Source organism: Vipera berus (genome assembly GCF_964194415.1).
Source record: "Vipera berus genome assembly, chromosome: 3".
NCBI classification, from domain to species: domain Eukaryota; kingdom Metazoa; phylum Chordata; class Lepidosauria; order Squamata; family Viperidae; genus Vipera; species Vipera berus.
In genome coordinates, this window is record NC_138204.1 from 84396185 (window position 1) to 84413725 (window position 17541).

Here is a 17541-nt window from a genome sequence, read left to right on the forward strand (position 1 = left end):
TATAGCCTATTTCAGTAGCAAAACATAAATGCCAGTATAATATAAATGAAGCATTTTTTGTGGTTTTGTATCGCAATATCCTGTATTGTAAAGTGTTATTTATGAGCTTTGTGTATTAAGCTTTTTTTTTTCTGGAAATCAAAGTCAGATCAGTCATGTCCAAAAATGAAATTTTATTGGGTTGTTAGATGATGTCATTCTAAATAATGCTTTCTAATGTAAAAATATAAACCCATGCCTAAATTTAGACTACAATTCCTATTTTCCCCTGATACGAATAATCAGAGTGTACTATGGTAAATTTGGGAAACCCAAACTGCAGCTGTGATAGCTATCCAGTTGATTTGTTGCTTTAAAGAGTCTATAACATTAATTACTGCATGTTGATTACAGTATCCAGAGAAATAAAAAATATTCCGTTTTCTGTAATTGCATGCCTGTCTTGTATGATCAGAGCAGCAGCTATTTATCTGTGTGAGCTATTCGAATGGCTACATAAACTTTTAAAGAAGCGTGCAATTTTAAAATATACCATTTAAGGATTACTTCATTCCTTTTCAGTGCCAATATATTACAAAAAAAAAGATTAGACTGGGAAGCTTAAATGCTGCCTCCAACACTACTTGCTGCATGATATTGATTCCCACTGGAACATGTTTTTTTAATTTATATTTTATGCAGCATATGCAACGTACACTCTTATTCCCTTAAGAAAATAAAAAAGCCACCCAGGTGCCATTTTCAGCCTCATGCCTTCCCTTACGAAATCAGAGGTTCACTGCAGGGTGAGAATTCAACTGACTCTTACAGGTTTTGTACAGTATTCATAAAATATATAAATAATAGCTGCAGGCAATGTTAGATAGATTGGTAGAACTGCATGCTTTGTAGAATTCTTCGGGATAGATAAAGATTGGATTTTCGCAAAGGATGTTACATGTAAAGTGTATTCCTCAGTCTGCATTTTTCTAGTATGGGTTACATAAACTGTAGCATTGCAGGAATATAATTTGGGTGAATGTCTATGGAGATTCTCAGTCATCCAGTTAATAGTTGTCTTAAAGGCACTTTTTTTTTCAAAAGGCAACTGGACTATTTTTCCTTTGATGAGGAAGAAGAAAACATTTTGCTTCTCATCCAAGAAGCTTCACCAGTTCTGATCAGTTCTGATTTTGGTTGCCTTCTCAGAGAGTTTTCAATCCATTTCCATTTGAAAATTTCATAGATTATTACTAACTGACTGAAGACTGATCTTGCTTACCAGAAGTATTTCATTTTCAGTTATGCTTAAAAACATAATTTTATTACATATTTCCATATCAATATGAGAGGAAAGAATTCTGTTTTAATAACATGAGGTAAGTTGGTAACATGCAATAAGGTTTGTATGTGGAAAGAGTAGGGATATACATTATTTAAAGATGTAAAAATAAAACAATTATTATTATGGTTGGTTGGACAATAATCCAGACGTTTAGACTGGCATTTTTATCCACCTGTTCAATCCTTCACAAGGATTTGGGATAGGCAGAATTTATTTGAAGGTGTTAGAGGTATTGTCACAGGATATAAGTTGTTCCAAGTAAAGCTGCCTTTTACAATTGACTGATGGTGATTTTGTCAATGTCAAACAAAGACAGTGTTCAAGTGGTATTCCAGGTGTTTTGGAATTGCACCCAAGGCACCTATTACTATTGATACTATCCTTGTTTTTTTCCTATTCTATTTTATGATTATTTTTCTATGTTGTGATGTTCTCCAGTTCTTTCTCTTCTATTCTGTTGTCCCCAGATACTGCAATGTCTACTAACTAGGATTTTTTGCTTTCTTTATAAATTATTTCAAAATAATTATAAAATAATATAATTATTCATTATTTGTTGCACTGGATTTGGCATTTTTATCCACCTCCTTTCCAAGTCCTTTCCAAGAACCTGGATAGGCAGATGTTATCATTTGATGATGTTCGTTACTCTTATTGTTGTGTTCTTCAGGTTTGGTATGACTTGTTTCGTATTAATTTGCACTTTAAAAAGTGTATATGCTCTTCAGGGGCTGCCTAATCCTAATGGTTCTGCTGAAGAATAATATTCTTAAAGCTGTGTTTTTCTCCATTACGTTTCTCTAAATATATCTTTAAAAAAGGTGTTCTTTTCTTATACAGCTGCTGTTGACAAAGGAGATGACAGAAGACCTACCAAAAAGCCCATATTCAGTAGTTCTCAGGTAAAAAAAACAACACTCATATTTCACAAGATATTCATATTTCTGTATACAAGCATTTGTATATGTTTTTCAAATACAATATGTGATTTATTTGGGGAGTTGAGCATGGCTTTGAGACTCATATAATTATTGAGTAACTTTAACAAGCAAATAACCATCTATTGACTTCCTTGCGGAGAGTAAGGTTTCTTCACAACACATTGAGATTCAACCTCATAATAATATCAGACAGCAGTAATTTATTGGATCTCTTTTCCTGCATCTCCAGGCTACTGCTGTGTAAAAACCTACTTTCTCAGTTGCAGAGCAAATGCTATACTAGCTAGCATATGGAGCTTATCCCCTTCATTCATGCCATTACCTACCTGTGATGTCATCCATCTTTTGAGAGATATTCTTGAAAGAGAATCTAGCTCAATATGTCCTTGAGGAGAGAAATATACCCATCTATGTATTTGGTTGCATTTGATAATCATTTAACTTAGAACAGTTAATATTTGGGAAATTAGGGTGATCTGATGCTGGTGCTTTATTTTGAGGTGTGTGTGGGGGGGATTCCATCTGTTCCTTTCAAAAACATTCATCTTGATAGTGCAGTAGTAATCCCTTCAGTGGTCTTTTGCATTTTAGACATGGAATTATTTTATAGTTTCTTCTAGCAGGGACGGAGAATTTGTATCTTCCAGATATGGTTGAACAGCGTCTCTCATAATCTTTAATCATTAGACAGGCTAACTGGAACTGCTGGAATCTGTAATTCAACAGCATTCAGAGGACCCCATGTTCTTCCTTTTGAACATAGGAGACAGACTCCAGATTTAAATACAGAATTCTTGATCTGGATTTACTTTTTGTTTATGAACCAGTTCTCTACTGAGAACTCTAATGGAAAGAGTGACTAGTTGTATTTTTGTAGTCAAAGTTTATTTTAACATTGGGCTGAATGAATTTTAATATAAATGATAGTATATAGTATTATATATTGTAAATTGTTGCAAAAAATACATTGCATATTAAAGCAAAACAATTTTTCAAAAATTAAGAACATACTGTGATTAACATTCATGCTGAAATGTATAAATGAATTTTTTACTGTGAGTAACAGTGATCCTCCCACACTTTTGATCATTTATTATATTTATCTCCTCCATTCTCCTTCAGTTAAACCGATGCTTTGGTGGTACTTGTGGTCTAAAACAGACTCCTTTGGAAGCAAGTAAAAAGGAAAACTCTTGCAGTGATTCCTCTGCTAATCAGGATAAAATGAAATCTGATGCGTTAGGAGCATCTGGACACACCTCAGCTACCAATCGAAATAGCAATAATAAAGCTTTGAAGCATGATGATTTAAAGGGGAAAGACAGTAAAAAAGCAGTTTGTAAGCTAATGAAGGAATCCAAAATAGGAGAGAAAATGCCTTCACCAAAGGCTAGAGCTGTTATAAAGCCCAAAGCTGAAAATAATGGAAATGCTAAGAATGAAACATTGTTGGTCAAACAAGAGTCTGACCGGCCATTACCCTCTAGCGGGCACAGAAATGCAGGAAGCAGCAAAATGTCAAAAAACCAAGAAGGTAAAACAACAGGGGCCCGGCCCAAAGTATTCCCAGGAATCTCAAATGTACAAATTAAAGCAAAACCTGTGAAAAAGGCGGTTGGAAAGGAATCTCCTTCTCTCATGAGCACAGATACTCTAAGCAAATCAACCAATTCAAGTCCAGATCTGCGGATGTCCATGGAAAAAGATGACCCCAAAGAGGAAAAAACAGATGAGAGCAAAAAGCAGCCAGGTAATAATCAGAGAGTCCCTTTTGATTTGCTGCAGAGTTCCCACACTGAAATGATCTTAAAATGTTTTCTTTTTTTATTACAGTACAAAGAGGTATTAATTATGCCCATTCTTTTTTATATGTTTAATTCACAATTTTAAAATAAAATGGCAGTAGCAAATATAGATGGGCTCTTAGGGAAATCTCTCCAACATATTGGAAGCTGCATGAATATACTTTTGATTAGAGTTAGAATATTTTTCCCTTTTTTCTTTGTATGTCAGTCAGATGAACAATGTGAGTATTAGAGATGATTGAATAGGAACAATTTATTTATTTAATCCCATTTATATCCCGCCCTTCTCCAAAGACTCAGGGCGGCTTACAATCTAAAGCACAATGTGCTTAGCAATAGCCTTCATTCTATGTATATGCCTGCTTATTAGGGCTTTCGCCCCCCCCCCCAAGCGGCATTGTCAGCTTATTGCCCCCAACAATTTCAATGCTTGAAGGATTTTCGGATAATCAGTGTTTGTAATATGAACAGGAAAAGGGTTAAAGCTTGTTTATACATATATTTATACAAGATTTATATGGTCTAGAGTCCCATATTTTGACATGGATGCCCATATTTTTATTAAATAAGTCTGTACACATACAAACTCTCTTGCACACATACACACACATACACTTTTAGCAAATGCTCATTGCTTTTTGTATTCTGTTTTTTATTATTTTATTGTATAGCTTTGAAAACAAAATCTGGTACGAAGATGACTAATGGAGCCCTTTCCAAAAAACATGTTAATGACCTTGAGGCTAATAGTCCAACAAACAGGTGCGTTAACAAGGACATTATTAGATTTTTCATGTGCTAGGATTTTAAATCTCTACTGAAAATAAACTCATCAAGTTTGCCTAGTAGAAACATGTATTTGATTCCAAACTTTGTGTTTCAGTCATGTTGTAACTAAAAAAAATGGTAACTCTGTTTACATATAGCCAGAACACAAAATCAATGGCTATATCCTTAAATGCAGATTTATGCACTGCTTTCTTATTTATTATTTTTTTAAAAACTAAAGGTTGCTGAGCTCTCTCAAAATTTAGTCAGCCATTTGGTCTTAAAAAATGCTCCCAGTTACACAGGGAATTCACGGCTATCATTCTTGGACATTTCATTCCACATACATTAACAACCCAACTTCATTGTTGTGTCCTTGACTTTATCATATTGCCTTGGGATAATTTCAGGTGGGTGGGTATCATTTACTTTAGCTTGAATAAAAGTAAATGCTTCTTCAGTGTCTGGAAACTTACATTACTAGGGCTTTTTCTTTAATTTTCTAAATTACTTATTATTTATTAAACTTATATGCTGCCTATCTCACCTATACATGACTCTAGGCAGCTTAAAATCAATATAACACCAATACAAAACATTACAATAATAAATAGTAACATTAAATTTGGTTTAAACATGGCAAAGATGGGGGAGGAAGGGAGCAAGATACACAGGGGGAAGAGATAGGATCTTATCCCAGTCCATGTTTTAAGATTATAATTACAATAATCAAACTAATAGAAACTTAAAAAAAAGCTTGATTTTTTTATTTTCATTTTTATCCCTTCTCACAAGATTCATCCATTTAATAAGCTCTTTTGTAAATCCAGTATAAAAGAGTTATCCAGAGGATGTTTGGTTTATTATTTATAATTTCCTTTTGATTTTTAAAGCATCAACCAATTTGTCTACCATCCAATGAAAATATTTTTCCATGTAATTCCTATAGTCGGTAATTGTCTCTAAAAGTTGACTCTTTCAGTGTCAATTTCATCTCTGTTTTTTCAGATAAAATGTGTTTATCTTCTGCAATTTCTTCCGCAGAGTCTTTTGGACACAGTCTATTCACAGAAGCAAACATCATTATAGACATTATAGATATTAATGCCTGATTCCATTTTTCAAAATGTTCCTTCAGTATTTCCTGTGTTATAATATTTTATATCATTTTGTTGATATTTATCAGGTTTAGATATTCTTTAATAAAATATTTGTTTCCTTTACTGTCCAACTTTTAAAATTGTTCATTTGTTTTATGTCCTAGAAAAAAAATTCAAACCAAGTTATCTTTATAATTAAATCAAAAATCTTATTTCAAATGTATCTGGATTCTTTTTATAACTTTTTAAGATCCAAGTCTTAATAAACTTTCTGCTGTTTATTTTTTTTAAAAATAACCTCATAGTTAAAAATTCTTTTCATTAAGGTTTGAAGGCATACTCAGCCGGTGTTTTAAGACTTTCCAAAGGTTTCTTAATAGCTGAAAAGTAGTTAATAAACAATTTCCAAATATGATTAGAAAAGGATGTGAACCTAGTGCCCTTTTAAAGGAGCCCAACAAGATTTGAGCAATATGACTATTCCATCCTCTCCCAGTGCTTAAAATCTGTCAGAGACCCGTGTCCTGCAGTCTTCTTGCAAGGAGTAACTGTTTCAAGTACTTGGGAGTGATCCATGCCCATTTTTATCCAGAGAGGTTTGAAAAGTCAGTCTACTCACCATCACTTCAGTTTTCACTGTAGATGTCAATTCTGCTTTATGCAGAGCCATCTTATGTCCACAATTTTCTCCTCCAGAAGTCACATTACTGGGGCTTTTGGACAAAATGCTTACCCTAATTAGAGTAGACTTTCTTGTATAATGATAAAACAGATCTTTTGAGCTTTAATAATATTCAGATATGGAAAACCAAGCAAATCTAGTCATTGACAGTTTGGAATGTCTACAAACTTTGTGTTGGGGGTTTGGGGATTCTGATTTTGTTTGTAAAGAAGTTAGCTACTTTTTTAAACAGCATGTAAGCCATTTCATGTGTTTATGCATCCTACTGTAGCTGTGGATAGAGTCTCTGTGGTCCTCCAGATATTGCTGAACTCCAGTTCTGCGTAGCACAGCTACTGATGAGGAATGTTAGGGACTATAGTTTGGCAATAATTGGTGGGCCACAATTTCCCAGCTTTATTCAAAATCTTTAAACTTGCAAATAAAACAAAGTGTCTGTTAATTTCAGTGTTACAAAGAAATGTACTGGGAAAGGCAACAATGAACACATACCACAAGCAGTTGTGAAGAAAAGGGGAAATGAAGCTGGCAGTTCTGTGTCTCAGCAGAAGACAAAAAATATAGCTAATGCTACAAAAAATCAAGGTAAACTTAAGTTGACTAACTATCATTTGACTAAGTTTTCTGTTTGGGAATTTTTGTACACAAGAGTCTTAACAACTGAATGGACAATGTTATGTATAGTTTGTGTGCGTAAACCTCATTGAGGACTAAAGGGATTCATTCCAAAGTAGCAGCCATTGTATTGGAACCTGTTAAAATAATTGGGGAGATTGTGGCTATGTGGTGCATTGGATATTCTTTAAAAATTAACAATGCAGTTCCTGTGACAACTGCATTCTATCCATCAAAGCATAGTAATTATGGATAGAGTCATAGAAGTATTTTCTCAGGTCTGTAACAATGTACATTTCACCACAAAGGAGGTTAAGTGCACAGCCAATAAATAACAGCAAATTTTAATATAAAACCTATTATGTATTTTTACATATTTTTTAAAAATGTATTTTAATGTGACAGCTGTACTATTTGAATTAGTAATTTAATATCAAACGTCTGTTCAGTGGTTTGGTTTCTTGAAAGATTATTTGAGAATCCAATCAAGAATGCTGGGCCAAAGCAAATTCCATTTTTTCCTCTCTCCTGGATTCCCAAGGAACCTGCTCCCAATATCCTGCTATCTTAAATGCATTCTAGCCTCCCTTTGTCCCTGAAATGCCATTGCCATTGCGGTGCAAGATGATTTAGCCCTGGTGCTCCCATTGCTACAGACATCATCTGGCATATTTTACCTTCTGATATCCCTCTGTCTGTTTTTTTATTCTTACAAACACATTGATATAATGTGGCTTTCCAACTGCAATCTTTATGTCAGGATTCATAAAGCATAGTGTATATTGCTCAAAAAAAGATAATTATTAATCATGCCTATATTTTGGCCTAGTGCCTGCTAATTCTTTTGAACATGAAATACTGATTTGCTTTGTCTGTTTGAACATCCTTTTTTCCTGGTCTTTGTTCCATTTCCCCCTTTTTGGAGGAAGAATATAAAATATTACTGTTTTCCCCCACTGATAATTTTTTGGGTTTTTTTTTATATATATGAGTTTTCTTAATAATAAACCTTAGTAAATGGAATGTAACATAAGTCTAATATGTTGCCTTTTTAGGTCTACAAGGAGATTTGTCAAATCCACTTAAGGCTGCTCTTTCTCCAAAACAGATTGAAGAGAATGGTGTAACACAAGATATGACACTAACTTCACTGAAGAAAAAAGCTAAATCTTCACAAGCAACCTCAGTTAAAGCTACTGTAAAAATAGTAACAACCAAAACCCAAACTCATTCAAAGAAGACTGAAATGACAAACAGTAAGGAACAAAAACAGAAAACAGCTAGCGTTCTAAAACCTCCATCAGGCCAGAAGTCTCCCAGAGCCGAATCATCACTTCCAAAAATCATACATGGGGAAGAGCAAAAGAATTCCGATCTTAAACTTGAAAATCCTACTTTGGAAGATCAACCATGTGGCAATCACCAATTCAATCCAGAGGACAAAAATGATAGTGGGGCATCTTTACCTGAATCACAAAGGCAGGATATATCTATTTTGGGAGAAAATATTCCCCTTGAAGAAGTAGGTTGCAAGGGAGAATTGGAAGCTTCTTTGGTTTCAGAGCTGAGCATGTCAATGAAGCACGATGAGGCAGCCAAACAAATTCGTAAAAATGAGGATGATAAATCTCCCGTAAATGAAAAGATGGAGCAATGTACCCTTGAATTGCATCCTACTAAATGTCATGAGGGTTTTGCACATGGGAACGTTAACCAAAATGCCACCCATTGGACTTTAAATGAAATGGGAAAATGCCAAACACTTCCAGAGTCTGTTGCTTGCCAGAGTTTCTTAGAAACTTTAACAAAAAATGGGAACCATTTAGTACAAGGAACACCTCTTGCCTACTTTGATAACTCAGAACCTGAAAAGGATATTAGCCAGGTGAATGGCCCATCGCACAGGCTATCAAAAATTGTCACTGATGGTTCCAACTGTGAACATGAAGAGAAAAAATCCTCTACTTCCCAAACCTTTGTGATAGATTCTGAAAGTGCTGACGAGCTTTCTGATAAGTCTGCCTTGACTGACTCACAGTTGGCTACGGTGGAGTCAGAGCCTGCGTCAAAATCTTACGTAGAGCAAGTTGCAGAAAAATGCTCGTCTAAAGATACTGACGCTACAGAAACTCCAGAAAGCCATGACAATTCAGAGGCTCCATTTGCCGATCAATGGAATATAAGTTCCAGCGTGCTTGATCCAAAAGAAAGTCCTGAATCAGATACTGGTAGTGCAACCACGTCATCAGATGATATCAAGCCAAGATCAGAAGACTACGACGCAGGCGGTTCTCAGGATGACGAGGGATCAAATGAAAGGGGAATTTCAAAATGCAGTACCATGTTATGCCATGATTTCCTGGGCAGAAGCAGTAGTGACACAAGTACACCTGAAGAACTAAAAATGTATGACACAAGTCTAAGAATAGAAGTAAAAATGAAAAAAGAAAGCTCTGAAATCTTCCGGGTAATATCCACGAGCGATGAGGAAATCCCTAGAAAAAAGCCTGAAACCGCATGGTTGCGTCAGAGTGGAGAAAGACAAAGTGGATCCGCTGGTGGTAGCACTAATTTTGCCACCATACAATTTCCTCAAGAAGCCGATCAGATCTCTTCTTCAGCGGACGAGACAGAAGAGGAAAAGTCTGAAAATGAAAATGCTGCAGACAAAATGCCTCCATCAGAAGTTCCTGTTCAGCAGTTCCACGGGATAGTGAATCTAGCATTCGATGATGCAACAGAAAACGATATTGAAAGTCGAGAATTCTCTGCCACTAAAAATTTTAAGCGCTCCCTATTACTGTCAGTGGACGAATGTGAAGAGCTGGGATCCGATGATGGTGCAGAGGTTCATACTCCTCTGCAATGCACTCTGGATGCTGCAACACCTTCTGAGGTCTTTGATAGCGTTTCCCATGAGCACCAGAGCAAAACATTTTACTCGAGATATTCATTGGAGATTGAGGATGGGTTCCTGGATTGTAAGGGAGATGACAAAGAAAAGTTGCACAAAAATGAAAAGCCCTCTATAGATCCTCAGGACAGTGATCATACCATAAAAGATACTCTGGTTACTTCAGTTACAGAGCAAACATGCATGGAGAAAGCTGAGAAAATAGGGCAAAGCCAACCTTCCACCGAAGTTAAGGGTGAAGGAAATAATGGCTTTCAGTGCAATAAATTTTTAGATAACGACACAAAAACTCAAGGAAGACCTTGCCACTTGGATCTTCATCAACTTGATAATGCTGACTTACAGAAGAACAGCTCTGCAAAACCTGTAGATCCTTATAAGAGTCACTTCCTGGCTCAGGAAGGTAACATGAAAGAGTCAGCATCCCCTGAATACATTGACACTGCTTTACTTGCAGGTAATGTACAGAAATAAAAAAAAAATTAAATTCCTTGAAATATTAAGTATTAATGGAATATTAGAGTTATAGCTGGGACTGAGTTTAAATTCTAGTAAATCCCTTAGGAATTTTATGCAGACTCCTATGAAGTTCATATTCTGAATAGTCAAGAATATGTTGTTAACTTGCAGTTCCTGTGGGTAGTTGGTAATGTTATCTTGGATAAAATAAAGAGCAGGCTGCGGTTCTATTCTTGAGCCTATTTTTTTTCCAGAAGGACATTAGCAGCTCATATATCCATTTGTTTGAAAAACTATATGATTCATAAATATACATACATACATACATACATATATATATATAATCTATTAAAGTGGGATGTGCAATAAATTTGTTAATTTAAAGTGTTCTGCATTGTTAAGCTGAATAGATATATTGATTACTACAGTTTCTGTTTTGCACAAAGTTGGGGATTAGTCTTGTACTGTTGTAATCAGTGGGGCTTTAACATTGACTTCAGAGGAAGCTAGTCTGCACCCTGAAATACTTTCAGGACATTCTTAAATTATGCTAGCTAGGGGATCATTTTTTTAAAAAAAGAGAAAGATTATGCTTTAGAAACCAACAAATATATCTAAATGTATGCTTGCTTCATATAGTTAGGTAACTTCTTGTCTAGTTTTATGTTTCTTAAAACAGTAATTCAGCTCGATATCCCAATACACACAGTGCACCTGAATGTTTTTTTAATTTCTGTGTATCAAAACATTTAAAACAATTTGTGTTCTGAATGATATAATTGATCAAGTTGTAACTCTTATTTTTGTTTGCTTGCTTGTTCTTGCTTGCAGCTGTCCTTTGCATGTACAGTATACTACTTTAAGTATAAGCTTATGGGAGCAGGGGAAAGATTTTTTTTGGTCACCTTTGAAGATGACTTGGCTGAAGTCATTGTTCTCAGTGAACATATCTCCTCTTTCCTTTCCTCTTTTCTTTCGTTCCTCCCCTTTCCTCTTTATACTCTGTTTCTTCCTATTTTAAGTTGCAGCTTTAGTGGTTTAGAAATCCATGTGCATTAAATGTTGGTTTACACAACTTACCTCTTTCTGTATTAGAATTTTTTCTAATTCTGAAGGTACAGTATATTGTTAATTGCCAGTGGTAACTTTATGTATAAGCCATATTTTGTTTCATTTATTTTTTAAACACACAACTTAAAAGCTACAATTTTTGTGAACTTTTGTATGCAGTTACATTTTCTTCTTACTTCTTTATTTGGTTGTAATTGTCCTACTGCACTGAATTAAGTAACCTGTACACACACGCTACAAAGAAAGTCAAAACTTGTACAATTTTTACAATGTGTAGTATTATGAATTATTTCAGGAGACATAGATGATTGTGACAGATTGACACAAACCTGCATGTATGAGCATCGGCCTCCAAAAACCCTATCTCCAATATATGAGATGGATGTTGGAGAAGCTTTTGAGCAGAGCATGGAGTCTGAAGTGAATTTTCTAGATATGGATTTTGAAGATCAACAGTTTGCCGAACAGGACTGGACTCTTCTCAGGCAATTGTTATCTGACCAGGAATCAAACTTGGACATCAAAACTTCTGTTCCCGAAGACCTTAACTTAGCACAGTATCTCATCAACCAAACACTATTTCTGGCGCGAGACACTTCACAACCTCAGGGTAAAGCACAGTTTGACACTTTCAGTAAGTGGACTGAACTAATATCTCCACTGGATGATTCTTCAGCAAGTATCACAGTGGCAAGTTTTTCTTCAGAAGATTGTTCTTCCCCACATGGGGAGTGGACAATTCTTGAACTGGAAACCCATCACTAAGGTATCTGTTTGATACAGGACTCCTTCTCTCTTTTTCTTTCCCTCCCTCTGCAAGTAAATATTTTGCAATATTTCTGATAACTATTATATCGGTCAAGCATGAATGATCCAATTCTAATTAAAACATTATTTGCAGGTAAAATCATTTAAGTGGATATTTCATTTGCAGCCATTTTTGGTTTGTTTTTCTTGACTTCTTAGGAAGAATTCTGTATGGAAAAAAATCTTGGCTTAGTGTAACCTTACTTACCACTAAGTCATACCTTCCTAGATGTTCAATGAATTAAAATAGGAATGCAAAAAGAGTCGTGCTACCAATTTTTTCTTGTATCATTCTGCATTTAGTAGCTTCAAATAAGAGATCCATAGTGATTATGTCAAGATGTGTGCCAACAGTATTTTAAATACTAGATATGTATTTATGTTTGAATTTGCAGGAAACTTTTGATGCAACTGTTTCTGAATTTCTTTATAAATAGCATGTAGGTTTGTTTTCTCTGACTTGTTTTTGTATCTTTTTTGTTCTGAAAACTTTCAATAAATTTTTAAATTGCTTAAAAATTAGGCTACACGTAACTATTATTGGAATGAATGATAATTCTTATTTTTAGAGAAGAAAAATGTGGTGTTGGTAAAAAAGCATACAGTAATTAACAATTCCTCTTTTTGGAGAAAATGAAGGTGACTAGCAATTTTCAAATAGGATGTATGTATGTCACTCTTGGACTAGAATGATAACTCTGCTACAAGGAAATTAATCCAAGCAAGTGCAGAAACAAAGCAACATGTCTACCAGATTTTTTGAAAGTTTTTTTTTCATTAAACCTCTGTGATGAATTTTTTTTATTTGAAAATCAAATTCTTTTGCAGTTAATTTGTAAGATGATTTAATGTTACTTTGCCTTCAGCATGTATGTTAATTCTTGAGTGAGGGAAACATTTTACTTAAACTAAAATAATTTGAGTCCAAGAATTGAATCCAATTTCTTATTGCAAGAAAAAGCAGGGGGGGGAAACTTTGTAGGGACTTCTTTTGGAATATCACTGAGATGTACTTGGTGCTGCATAGCTTGGGATTAGATGCATCCTAGTCTTGGTATGGAAAACTGTTTATTTCTTTAACAATATGTTGAATGCTCCATGGGTCCACTGGTTTCTTCCATTCCTATAGAACTGCTAGCCTTCCCTGTATTGCTATAATGAAGGAATTGTAAACTACAATATCCCAACTTCATATTTTTGAAGGAAATTGTAGAAAGAACTGCAGGTGATCTTCATTGTGGAACTTGATATAGTAGTTGTATCACAAGTGAATATTAATACCTAAAATGATATTTATAAACCATCCTTCCTTTTCATATCTTGAATGCATAAATTTTTAAGTTCAACTGAACTTCAAAAAACACAGAGCTAAATTTGGAACACTACAGACTAATTGAATGTTATTATAGGAGGAAATATGAACTAGGCAGATAATGAAATAATCTTACAGGTTTTATGTACTCCATTCTCTTGAAATATTCTTAACTTGTTCCCACAGAACCATATAAGGCATTAGAACCCTTGCCCCTAATTGTCAGGTTCTTTAGAGGCATTGTGTTATTCCTTCATTCTACAGATTAGCATAGTTTAAAATTGGTAGGTTCTTTTTTTTCATCAATGCCAACAAATATCTTTAGCCTTTAGAGATGAAAATTCTATGATCATTGCCTTCTGTGATCAAAAGTGGAATTGTGTAGGTGTAAGTTGCATTGTTCACAAATTGGTATGATGATACCATGCCACATTCATACTGCTATTCTTAGAGGATGGATCATAGATTTATACTGAAGGGAACAAAGCAATGTTTATCTGCTGCTTGCTCAATTATATTGAAGCAAGTTTTTGAAGTGAGCTCAGATGATAATACTTTTAACTAGAGGACTATATTTGTGACACACATGCAACCCATAAATATCCCATTGATCCCCACTTCATCTCAAGATACATAATTAAATTCTGCAAATCAATACTCCACTCATTCTCACTTAGAGAATACCACCTAGATAGGAGAATTAAACTACCACTCAGCTATAAAGCTGGCTAGCAACTCATATAGCCTCATCTAACTCACTGAATTCCCAAATCTAAATCTTCACTATTCCCACTTCAAATAATAGATGGAGGCTGAGACAACTGAATATGTCTTTTACCACATTTTCATCCAGTACAAATAATTGTAGCACAGGGATAAATGCTTTGAGCACTAAAACAAGATTATTTTTCTAAACTCTTCAGTTTTGCTTTCCCCAATCTGGTGCTAATTAATTTGGATTAGATTTCCAAAAATTTCATGTCAGAGAAATCTGATTTAGGTGTTCCTGGACAACTCAACACTTTTGCACAACTGATATGGTTTGACTAAATCCAAAAAATCTTATTCTTGTATGTAGTGGAAACTAATTAAAGATAAACTACTACAGCATACTGATAATCTTATATTGATGATGAGATAAAATGTGAGAAACATTTTGAATACACAGTACTTTTTAAACATTGAGTATTGTTATTTGAAAAGTCTACCCTGAAATTATTGCAGAAGATGTAAAATATACTAGTCAATATTAATAAACAAGCAGTAATAATTGTTTATTAATGCAGATATCAACACAAAGGGAAAAAAGATTTAGAAACTTAAATATGTCAAACATGCCAGATGAATAACTATTGTTTAAAATTTCAGGATTAATTTACAATCAATAAAACAAAATTATAATTTCTATGCCATGGAAGAGTTGATTTTTTATTTCCAGAAGGAGTTCAGCTTGCTCATTACAGAGCTTGCTTTTCTGTTTTGAATGAAGATCATTCATATTCTATACTGTAATATTTTTAATTTTTTTCCACAACTACTATATAAATAGTAGTTGTATAATACAGTTAAACATTGTAGAAAGTAGCAATACATAACATTTGTATTACAATTGGTTCTAAGGTGTTTTTTTTTAAAAAAAACCTTTTACTGATTACAAAAAAACAAAATTAGAAAAGAAATGGAGGAGCCAAGCTAAATCTTTGAGAGTAGAGAAGAAAATAATACTCCTAAGCCTGAGCCCTAAAAAATTATTAGTTTCTACATATTTGGTACAGATCTAGAGATAACACAAAATGGAAAGCATTTAAGCAACTCTTTCATTTTTGAAATAAAAAGCAGAAGAACAAAGCGTTATACAGATCTATGAAATGTGGATCACCTAATGACAAAATTGGGTAGGTTTCTCTTTTAAACAATATGGAAATTTTACTTTTTCTAAGAATATTTCTAAAAAATATCTATAAACCCACAAATGAAGAAAGGTACACTACGATAATACAAATGTGACTACTCAATCACTTCTTATATGGGAAACTTTTACCAAATTTACTTCATATAGTAGAGACGCAATATTTGTAGGTGAAAATATAGCTTTTGTCCAGTTTCCAATATCATGTCTTAAAAAAGACAGTTTTCTGCATCTCTTTACTCTTGCCTATTGAGGTTTGTAGCTAAATTTTCATACCCCTGCAATAGTGTTTTAATGCTATCAGAAAGTATTTCTTTGCACCCAAGGCCATTGCTCCCATTACACAGGTTCACATTCAGCAGTCTTCATTAAATATTGCAAACATCTCCAATCCTCCATTTTTTTCTGAAGTACTGAGGGATCATTATTATTGTCCTTGTGTTGGCCCAGCCCAAAACTGGGTGGTTCATTTCTCTTGGTGTGAGTTAGTTAGCCAATAATCATACAGAGGTGGGTGGGAAGATATGAAGAACTTTTTTTCTGTACAGAAGTCAAGAACTAATATTTGGGATTAAAGCAAGCGTGTCCTACATATCCTCACAGTAGGTTTAGATCTCATCAGATTACACCATCAGTTCTGATTGGTTGAATACACTTACCTCAACTTCAGGCAGACTCTTCTCTGTCTCTGGGCAGATTTCCAGACTTCCTCATGGGGGCACCCAGTGACTTATGCTAACCTGTATTAGACCTTTAATACTTTTCTTCTTCCTAGAAATTACCAGCAGTATCTCTTTACTGTGGTGCCATCACTTGTGCCCAATTTTGCACAAATGGAAGTGCTTTCTGTTAGTAAAACTATTTCCAAACTAAGGTTAGTCACTGAGACGCATGCTGGGAGCCGCATTCCCAAAACAATGGTTTAGCCTAGGACAAATTTTATTGTACTTAATTATATTTAGTCATAATTAACCATCACTAATACAACTATTTTCCAACCATTATTAATAAACTCCCTCTTTTGTTGTGTATAAAAATGAGTTTTGCACCTTTTCACTGTACCTCTGTGTGCGCTGTAGATAGAATTGCTGACTAGCCCGAGTCATACAATTAACAAAGGCATTGTTTGCTTAAATTCAGTTTGTTTGTTTAGATCATAATTGCTATTATAAAGGGGGGGGAGACTTAGTTTGCAATAAAACCCTATCAAAATCTCATGCAGATCACACTGTGAAAAACCCTAACTTAGTATCTTCAGTGATCCACTCAAATTTTCTTCTGCTAGCAAACCATAAAAAAAACCCCAAAACCTCCAGGCTTAGTCAGCAGGTTGCAAATCCCGTTGAAATAGTCTTCTAAGTGGTAAGTTATTTCTCTCATTTCACTGGCATATCTTATTAGACGAAATCCATCAGGAAGTCTTGTTAATTGAGTTAAGAACCAGCAGTGTGAAAAACTCAGCCCAAGGCATAGGCAGCCATGCTGGGTTTCTTCATCATAAAATCCAGCTGCGTGACCTTGGGCCAATCATACTCTCCCAGCCCAATGCACCTCAGAGGGTGGATGTTGTGAGGAAAATAGGAGGAAGAAGGTGTGTTAGATACGTTTGCTGCCTTGCATGATTTTTAAACATAATAAAGGCAGAATATATATAAATAGAGGCCCCAAAACAATCCAATCTCCACCCCCTTCTTAGCCAAATGGGAGGGACTCCAGTCATGATCTGACCTCCATTTTGAAAAATTGCCTCAAGCATAAATAGGGATTAATGAATTAGAAAGATTTAAGCCACTGCCTGTGTCAAAGACAAAACCGACCTTACACTGCATCGTCC

At 34.7% G+C, this 17541-nt stretch overlaps 1 protein-coding gene across 1 annotated transcript in view; it reads left to right on the forward strand.

The window, feature by feature from the left end:
- Positions 1 to 12940, forward strand: part of BTBD8 (BTB domain containing 8) — a 49022-nt gene extending 36082 nt beyond the window's left edge. The window contains exons 13-18 of the mRNA XM_081322490.1: positions 2165 to 2226; positions 3388 to 4015; positions 4742 to 4832; positions 7069 to 7205; positions 8291 to 10606; positions 11975 to 12940. Of these exons, the coding sequence (XP_081178616.1) occupies positions 2165 to 2226; positions 3388 to 4015; positions 4742 to 4832; positions 7069 to 7205; positions 8291 to 10606; positions 11975 to 12444 (3704 nt within the window). The 3' untranslated portion in view covers positions 12445 to 12940. The remainder of the gene's footprint in view (positions 1 to 2164; positions 2227 to 3387; positions 4016 to 4741; positions 4833 to 7068; positions 7206 to 8290; positions 10607 to 11974) is intronic.
- Positions 12941 to 17541: the final 4601 nt, after the last annotated feature.